This window comes from Lepisosteus oculatus, chromosome 2 (genome assembly GCF_040954835.1).
Source record: "Lepisosteus oculatus isolate fLepOcu1 chromosome 2, fLepOcu1.hap2, whole genome shotgun sequence".
NCBI classification, from domain to species: domain Eukaryota; kingdom Metazoa; phylum Chordata; class Actinopteri; order Semionotiformes; family Lepisosteidae; genus Lepisosteus; species Lepisosteus oculatus.
The window spans coordinates 18,783,643-18,793,422 of NC_090697.1; the positions used below are offsets into that span (position 1 = coordinate 18,783,643).

General features: G+C 37.8%; 1 protein-coding gene across 2 annotated transcripts; it reads right to left on the reverse strand.

The window, feature by feature from the left end:
* Nucleotides 1-636: 636 nt before the first annotated feature.
* Nucleotides 637-9,732, reverse strand: LOC102689155 (putative deoxyribonuclease TATDN3). Of its 2 annotated transcripts, none has more exons than XM_015339149.2 (10): nt 9,560-9,732; nt 9,314-9,346; nt 7,002-7,075; nt 6,128-6,203; nt 5,732-5,794; nt 5,033-5,142; nt 4,539-4,594; nt 3,586-3,698; nt 3,015-3,092; nt 637-1,566 (listed from the first exon to the last, which is right to left on the reverse strand). In XM_015339149.2, exons 1-10 carry the CDS (start codon nt 9,611-9,613, stop codon nt 1,423-1,425), a joined length of 801 nt encoding a protein of 266 aa, XP_015194635.1. In that variant the 5' UTR covers nt 9,614-9,732; the 3' UTR covers nt 637-1,422. The 2 variants fall into 2 exon arrangements, with proteins under 2 accessions (XP_015194635.1, XP_006643029.1); XM_006642966.3 differs by having other exon boundaries at nt 3,015-3,095.
* Between the last annotated feature and the right edge of the window lie 48 nt (nt 9,733-9,780).

Sequence of the window (9,780 nt, forward strand, 5' to 3'; positions counted from 1 at the left end):
TTTTTTCTAAGCACAATGAAGTATCTGTTAATCACCTATAAGATGCTTTCTGCAAAGGAGCTCAATATTGAAAGTTCTAATGAGGTTTGGGGAGAGAATATTCACTGGTGTTCTATGAATGCTAGACACAAAACAACACAAGGTCATACAGTATGTGGACTTCAAACTAAACTGAACAAGATCTATTTTTCAGTCTGTCCTTTATGTGACAGATACAGGTTCTCTGATGGTACACTCATAAACATCTTCTGGCTGTGTCTCAAGCTACATAAATTAGGTAGAAGTATCCCAGTCACACGTTAACATGTTTGGGAAGAATATATTCCTCCAAATCCTGAATTAGGACTATGGCTGTTGAGAGGCTACATTGAGACTAAAAAGCAGAACAAGCAGCAATTGATTGGAATCCTGTCATTGAACCCTGTTTCAGTGGTGCTGATTTTCTCAATAGCATTGGAGAGCATTTGTTTTATAGGACAGGCCTCTGGAGCAATTCTATAGGATCTGGGGAACTTTTCTTTTCTGGATGTTTTCTTTTATTGTGCTTTTTTGTATATCTGGTTCTTAGTTTTTGTTCACCTTGTTAAAATTTTAAGAACTTCTTAAATACAATACTTAAAAAACATTATACACAAATTGGTGTTTCATGTTCTTCTTTATTACACTGTTTATCCCCACACATAACCCATACCATTCCCACAGAATTGTGCAAAGCGGGTTCTGAAATACATGTTTCCAGTACAATCATAAATCTTTATAAATTGACGAAGTGCTTGTTTGGATTGTTTTAACACCCTGCAATATAGGGTATCATCTTCACTGTCATTCAACATTACAGTAACTTCAGCTCTCTAGATGACCCAGTATTTCAGTTCTTTATACCTCTCCATTTGGTCATTTCTGTGTGTGTTAAATTCCAAACATGTTTTCAGCAGCTATTTTTTGTAGGGCGTATATTTCAGAGATTAAAAGTAATGCAAATCTCATGCTGTATGTTTTCATCTTCCCCATCTGAATGGTGAGTTTAGTAGAGGAACTACAGCAACAGCTAGTTAGCTTTCCTGTTTATAATAACAAAGAAGTGAAATTACCAGAATTCGATAAGAGGAAGAAAATTACTTTCACAGTATATTTAGATGGCCATTGATGCACAGTGTAACACTTACAGTAAATGCCATATGATCACATTTCTCATTTACTTTACTCAGTGAACACAATAAGAAACTAATTCTTTTAAAATGGTAAATTAGCATTACAACTAAAATTCTGAAAAGCATTTGCAACAGCAAATCCAATAAAAGATTTACAGTGACTTAATTCGCAAAGTCAGAAATTAAGCAACAAGGAAAGATTATAAGAACCCCCATCGACCATCTGATCATACCCGTTAAAACAGAGCTTGTACCCTCTTATGCTACTGCATTAAACCCGCATGAGCTTCTGCAGTTTTGGGAAGAGTTTCAGGGCATTCTGGGTTGTCACCTCCATCACCATCTCCACTGGGATGCCTTTTATCTTAGCAATGTATTCTGCAGGTATGGAAATATTCCTAGGCTCGTTTCTCACCTGCAACACAGCCAGCCAAGTCATTAACTCGGTTACTGTGTGTGGAGGAAGTAGTAACTCAGGCACAGCACAGTCCATATGCAACTGATTTCTTGACAGGTATCATTCTCTATCTACAGACCTGCACAGGGCATGGCTTGGTTCATTTGTAAACCAGAGGAAAATGGAACCCAATGTGGGTCTTGCTTTAGGATTTACAATTGATATGCTTAAGACCAGCAGCCATATCACCCTGCAACTCACAACTGACAACCCCCTGAAGCTTAGCAGGTGTGAGACTGTTCAGTATGTGGATGGGAGACCAACTGGGAAAAATAAAGATTGCTGCTGGAAGAGGTGTTCATGGGACCAGCAGGGGGTGCTCACCCTGTGGTCTGTGTGGGTCCTAATGCCCCAGTATAGTGACGGGGACACTACACGGTAAAAAGATGCTGTCCTTCGGATGAGACTTAAAAATGAGGACCTGACTCTATTTGGTCATTAAAAATCCCAGGGCTCTTTCGAAAACAGTAGGGGTGTTACCCCAGTGTCCTGGCCATATTTCCCATTGGCCTTCACCAATCATGGCATCGTAAAAATTTCCATCTCAGAATTGGCTTAAACACTCTGTTCTCCCCCTCACTGTTAGCTGATGTGTAGTGAGTGTACTGGCGCACTATGGCTGCCGTCACATCATCTAGGTGGGGGATACACATTTGTGGTGGTGGAGGGGAGTCCCCATTACTGTAAAGTGCTTTGAGTGGAGTGTCCAGAAAAGGGCTGTATAAGTGTAATTAGTTATTATTATTATTATTATTATTATTATTATTATTATTAATATGTTCAGGTAATAATTAAGGATATGAATTTAGCATTTAATATGTAGGGTACTATTAAACTAACATAAAACATTCCAGCACAGTGGATGCACTCAACACAAATACGCACTATCATATACAGAACATGCCTCACACCATCTGCAAAAAGAGCATTTACCTAACCAAAGTTTCTTCCCTCATTCCTAATTTATTATAATAAGAATAAGAATACAAATATAGTGTCCCCATCACTATACTGGGGCATTAGGCCCTACACAGACCACAGGATGAGCGCCCCCTACTGCCCCCTCTAATACCTTAATACCTTTACCAGCAGCAACCTGAGGTTTCCCAGGAGGACTCCCATCCAGGTTCTGACCAGACTCACTCCTGCTGAGCTTCATACAATGTCAATTTCTACACAATGTCATTTTATACATAACATCATTTGGCCAGACTCACACTCCCTTAGCTTCAGTTGCTTGCCAGTTGTGAGCTGCATGGTGACATACAGTAGCTATATTTTCTAATTCACTTTATGTCAATGCCTTTTCCTCTCATATATCATCTCATTTTCGAAGTTCCTGAACAGAGCATCACTGATGTTGCAGCTACAGTGCTTTAGAAAAACTGGCGTAGAAATCGGTTTACCTGTTTTTCTGGTCCCAGTGCAGGGGAATCAGTTTCCAGGCACATGAACTCCAGTGGCAGTTGCTTCACTAATTTTTGCTTCTTAGAAAAAAGACAAAAGGTATTAAAGGTACTCATTTGGCTTCATATTTCTCAGCAGTACTTTCACAAACAGCTGCATGTAAGAATATCCATCCATTATGCAGCAATGTTAACCACTGCAACACTCTGGCATCATATGTAAGAACAGACTTACTGTTCAGAAAATTTGTCAAATATGTATTTTATTATATCAATAAGTAATGTATTGTACAATAAATGTCAGTATATTAAAAGTTATGCAGCAAGTGTTCTGGTCAATCTGAAGTATATCGCCATCTGCTTTACTGCTCTCTTTGCTTCAATATACTGACACCATATCATATTTGAAAATTATTTTTTACTTGGATTGGACTAAATCTGTCATTCCCATCACCAAATACTGGGGTGCAGCGATAACATCAGTCTATACTAATGTCAAAATAGTGAATGTTTTCACTCATAATATGAGAGTGAACCACAGTACATGCACATTGGACTCAATTCAGATCACCTGTTCACTCCGTATGATTGAGGGTGGGATTGAAAAGAAATAGCCAGCCTTGATACCCTCCAAGGCCACTGAAGGTTTTCCATCAAATGCATGAAGCAGGACATTCTTCGCTCCTAGATTGCACACATTAAAGAAATCGAGAGTCAGAGCAAGACTAAGAGACCACTGAAGATCCCATTTAAAGTCAAGGAGCAGGCAGAGTCAGGTTTAGGAACTTGGAGCCATTATCATAGCATTTTAGATTTAGGATGCCAGAACAGACACTGCTATATATACTCAAGCAAGACTACTGGATTCTACTGCTCTAAAGTGTTGTGAAAGTTTGGAAATAACATAACATCACTTTATTAGCCCTGTACAATTTCTTGCATTAGAAATTCATCTTTTCGCATACCCCAGATTGCTCTCCATGAGACACAGACACACAGACAGGGAGAGAAGCTGGGGGTCAGAGCGCAGGGTCAGCCATTGTACAGCGCCCCTGAAGCAGTTGGGGTTAAGGGGCCCAACGGAGTAGGATTCCACTGGCGGCTGCGGGATTTGAACCGGCAACCTTCCAGTCACAGGCACAGATCCTTAGGCACAGAGCCACCGCTCCGCCCAATCACATGTCCAGTTATTTGATTGAAGCATTTATCATGACTTCCTTAAGGAAAAGGCTGGATGAGATACTTGGATCAATTAGCTTGTAACTAGCAAACAAGCTAGAGAGGCTGAATGGCCTTCTCTCGTTTGTTACCTTTCTTAAATCTTACCTATTGTTCCATTCAATTAGGGTGTGGCAGGGAGCCAACTAGGTCTGCTAAACTCATCTACTTTGTGAAGGAATTTAACCATAAACCACAGTTTTCCAGATACAGCAGACAAGCACATGGGGCAAACAAGTTCAGCGGGAGAACAGGCTGAGGTACAGTTGATGAGTCTATTGTGAGAAAGCAACTTTTTGCCAGTACCTTGTTCCTTCAATAGATTAATTGTCGGTCTTCCAGCAGATCTTGAATGGACATTTCTTAAAAACAGGCAAAAGTATTAATTACAGGTAGATGTCAGAGAATCAGCCTGAATCAGAACTAGAAACAAGTTCCAAATCCAGCTCAGGTTTTACTTTAAAAAAAAGCTTCAAACTCCAGTTCTGGTTTAGATTTTGAACCAAAGTGGAAAGGTGTCCCAATGTGTTTGTATTCCCTGGCAGAAACAAAAACCTCCAATATTTTAATTTGAAAAAATTAAAAACACACTGAAGCAGTGATTTATATCTTGTGCCTTCCATATTCCATATATCAGAATTAATTTTTACTCTGTACATTGCCACACCAACAGTAATTTCTTCTCATAGCACTTCACAAAGAAGCATGTTACCTAAAGATAATTAAAAAGGCTAAACTCCCATTTTATAGACTTCAGTGCGCAGCTGGAGTATGTCCTATTCTTTCTTTGCGAGACTCACAGTGGTAGATCCAGTCTTTTAGCAATCTCAATCTGTCGGATTAACACCTGCCGCTGTTCATCTTTTTGGTTCTCATTGGTGACAAATCGAGGTGTGAAGTCCAACCCAACCTGTTTGAGATTGAAGAAGAGCTCAGACAAAATGTAGACAGCTGAGAACATACAGCTCTTTGAATGCACTGCCTCCACCAATACTCCCTGTCTCCTTCTCTCACATATTGCATTGTACTAATTACTCTTTTTAAAAATGTTCAATTGAGTTACCAAGTTAACACTTTTGAAAAACTTAATGCACCCTCCATTTCATGTGCAATTAATGTTTGGTCCAAAGAAAGCACACCAAACTGCACACCAAATCCGTCAGCAGTCTGCCCCCATCCTTCACCCAGCTGGTTGCTGTCTTCATGCTGTATTGTTTGTGGCCTGGACAGAGGCATTTTTGTTTTATCTCAAAATATGTTACCCTCCATGCGTCTTCAGCAATTCTTACTTAATGGGAAATTAACTTTTGCTTAAAGAATGCCTTTAAAGGAATGCACACCTTTTTAAATTATTTGTTTTATTTTTTTTATTTCTTATTAATCTGAATATAAAGTATTTTTTTTCACACTGAGATCAGATGATTAATATTTTGGATACTATGGTTATCTCACCTCAAACAGATTAAGTTGCTTAAATGCTGAAAGTGTTAAATTAGTACCTCTCCTATGGCTAAGAGATGATCCTTGTATTTTTCTATCAGGGGTAGGGCAGCATCTAAATCCTGTTCAAACAGAAGAAGAAATGTATCTTCAGAGCACGTTTAGCACATGTCTGTGAAGATTTAGAACCAATATTAGTAGCTCTTTTACATTTCAGCGAGGAGATATTTTGTGCTTTAAAGAATTATATAAAAGGGTATTGATGACACCATAACCTTATTCAAACAGCTTTAATTGCAAGTAATCACAGCCCTCTGCATCCTGGGAAACCTGGTAATCTACAGGTTTTAACCTTATTAAGAACAAATTATTGTTGTAAAGACAGACATCAATCACATCTGTGCTCCAGATCCACCCCTCCCCGCCCCCAGTCTCCAGCCCCTGAAGGCTGGTACCTGAAGTGTCGCCCCCCTCTGAGGCACATCCTGGACTGGATGAACACCGAGTGAGGGCCACACAAACCCAGGGAACCTAAGATGATAAACAATGTAAGAAACCTGACCTATCTAAAATATATTTAATATAGTTTAGATTTAGATTTAATATATTTTGTATGTGGTATATATATTTTGCTTGCTTCTTACATCATCTTACATAGGAACAAATCCTTACTCTGTATTATGTCTTCATGGGGAAAAGGCTGTTAAATTTCAGAGAGGTGCTCTGACGAAAGCTCAAATAAAAAATTAGTTCTGGAAGCCAGACTTTTACACATGCATTGAAGAGAAATAATGTCTGGGAAGGTTATCCCTGTCGAGAGTATTTGAAGTTGACATCTGCGTGATCTGCAATATCAGTAAACAAAGTTTTGCAATAATTTGCCCTGACAATTATAGGATAAGAAACTAAATTCTACTCCACAGTCAATTAGACATATAATAGCTGATCTTAAATAACTCTTCCATTCATGCATGCACACTCCAACAAATTCACATTTTAATGGGATAAAACAAGATGCCATAAAAACTTACAGTTGGGTCACAACACCTTCATCAAAGCAGATGAGATTTTGATTATTTTCCTACTCACTTAATAAGTCATGCAGATTATATTTTTAGTGTTTTATAATTGTATTGAAAGACAATTTTGAAAAACACATAGCTGATATAAGTAAATACAGTGCCTCTGCCCTCTCAATGAACTACACTGTTTATTTGCATATTGCAACATTATTCACCCCTAACAGGAATGTATGTAAAGCATGTGAAGTTTAACTTTCTATGCCTGCTCTTTTCACCAACTCATTCTTTACATTATTAAAAACAGCACCTGCTAGAGAGCTCTATGATTTTATCAAATTCCCCAGCATGTTCAGCTACTGCAACCAGTGCTAGAAGTCCAGCCTGTAGAAAAAAAGAAAAAAAAACATCACTCAATATTTACTTATTTGTCACAGACTGTTTATATTAAGAACATAATGAAGTAAAGCTCAAAGTCTAACATTTTTTGTTGTATTCTGTATTTATTTGTGTATCTTTCAGTATCTTGTTTCAGTCGGAGTGGATCTAGTACTAGTAGCAATTTACTCCTGTCTAAGAATTCATCATATATTGGAGCTTGTTATTGTCTGTCTGCCTGTTCTTGGACAGGTACTGTATTTCAAATCTAGTTGCTTTTTTGATCTATAAGTTCTGGTAACTTAGGAAACATACTATTAAGTTTCTTGTTATCAGGTCTATAACTTCAGAATTGTTTTCCCAATCTATTGTATGTTCTGCTGTCAGTAGCCCACAGTTAGTTACACTTGAAAGTCCATTATCCTTTACAATTTTACCCCAATGACACTTTGAATGGTTTTGCTCTATGGAAAAAAAGAGAAGATTCATTTACACAATACTCTTCATGTTATAGCTCTATGAAAGTATCACTAGTATAAACATTAACATGGATGGAGGGACACTGGACTATATATTCATTTACATGCTTTCAAACAGCAGTAGCAATTTCCCAATTATCAATTTCCCTTCGGGATCAATAAAGTCTTATCTATTTTATGTACAGACTGTCACAACATAGGACATTTGGGACTGGAATCTTTGGGATTCTATCCAATCTCCTAAAAAGGTACCCTAGAACCCTTATTTACACAATTCATCATCTCTTAAATCCAATTATAAATTGGAATACCCACTACTTAGGGGTAATTCAACTAAATGCAACCATTTTCTTGATTATTTTCAATTTGATAACATCTTAAGTTTGATTGTGGATCAATCAATTCCACTTCTGAGAACAATGTATATACTAATAGGCTTGATGCATCTCACCTTGCAGCCTTTCACACTGACTCTACTTATCATCTATCTGTAATAATAACAAAACCCACGACATGTTATTTAATCTTATTTCTTGCATTCACATTTTGCATTTCTCTATTATCATGCATATTACCGATGAATCTGGTCAATTATGTTGCATGGTATTGGTATTGGCAGTGGCAGTGTCATGAAGCAGGTCCTTTTAAAAGGATTAAAAAGATGAGTTTGTTCAGCCTGTCAAGAGCAGATCATTCCTACAAGTCCAGGAATGTACCTGGTCACTCTTCTCTGGACTGATTTCAGAGCAGCAACATCTATATAGCACTCTGGCGACCAATAGTAATATTCTTAGTTAGGTCTTACTAGTGAATTGTACTATTATAACATCTCTTGACAGTATATCCTAAAATTATGTTAGCCTTTTTTGTTTCTTGTCCAAACTCATTAGAAGATGTAAATGATGCATTAAAATAGGTATTTTTCATAGACAGCTTCTTCAAGCTCAGTTTTAAATAAGATAAATAAATTCCTTAAACTTACATAGTTTCAAGAACAGGTGAGGGGAAAACATGGCCAGGAGACTACAGTTAACACCCCTACTCTTTTGGAGAAATGCCCTGGGATTTTTAATTAGTTCAGGTGGGTAGCTGCGTCAGCATGCATAGGCCGCAAACGAACAAGTAATGCTGTAGGTTTATTCCATGCTGAAAAGAGAAGAAAGAAAACAACATTTCGGCCTTGGAGTCTTCTTCAGGTGAAGAAGGCTGAAGAAGGGTCCACGGCCAAAACGCTGTGTTTTCTTTCTTCTCTTTTCAGCATGGAATAAACCAATTACTTGTTCCTGGGATTTATAATGACCACATGACCTTGGTTTTACATCTCATCCAAAAGATGGCGATTTTTACAGTATCTCCATCACTAAACTGGGGCATTGGGACACAGACTGCAGGGTGAGAAGTCCCTACTGGTCCTACTAACACCTCTTCCAGCAGCAACCTTTCCCATCAAAGTTACTGGTCAGGCTCACACCTGCTGGTTAGCTTCAGTGGATTGCCAGTTGTGAATTGCAGTGTGATATAGCTGCTGCAGATTTCCATTTTGTCCTTTATAGTTTACGTTTTTACTACGTGTAATACTCTCCGCTTACATTCAAAGCCATCATCCAAGTCTTTCAAATCTTTTTGAAATTTCTTTGCAGTTTCTACAATGTTTGCTAATCATTAAAGTTAGCACTTTTCTAAACCCTGTATTTATTTAAAAAAAAACACACTAGGCAATACAAAATACAGAAAGGGACCTTATACCCCCAAAAAATGTTTTTACCTTTTTAGAGTTTTCTATGACATCTTCAAGGTCCTGAAAACAAAAAAGAGCAGTTGAAAAATAAGATTTTAAATTGCTCAAGATAATTCGTTTTTTCAGTGTTTTTCTCCATTGAACTAAACGTGTAAAACTCGTAACTCGTAATTGCATATAATTACGATATGTGTAGGCTTACTTCAAGAATATTAGCTCCCAGGGTCGTGTAATTGTAAGTCAACAAAATGATTTACGAAAGCAGCTCCTTACATTATCAAACTCCGTAGCCGATATATGACAGTGACAGTCAATAAAGCCTTTCATTCGCACGGATGAAAAAGAACAGTAATATATTCAGGACAGATACCAATATCGCGTTTAATATCTTATGAGGAAAAAAGTTTTACTCGTAGCAGTGCATGATTATCAGCGTTCCTACTCGCGGAACTATATTCATTCTACTGTTGTTTCTCTCGACGCTGTTTAGTGAA

Excerpts from the sequence above, each read along its gene's own strand:
- LOC102689155 (XM_006642966.3), bottom strand. The coding sequence starts at position 9,613 with ATGAAAGGCTTTATTGACTGTCACTGTCATATATCGGCTACGGAGTTT. Across the intron at positions 7,076-9,313 it reads TCATAGAAAACTCTAAAAAG|GCTGGACTTCTAGCACTGGT; the intron begins GTAAAAACATTT and ends TTTTTTCTACAG. Across the intron at positions 3,699-4,538 it reads TAATCTATTGAAGGAACAAG|GAGCGAAGAATGTCCTGCTT; the intron begins GTACTGGCAAAA and ends TGTGCAATCTAG.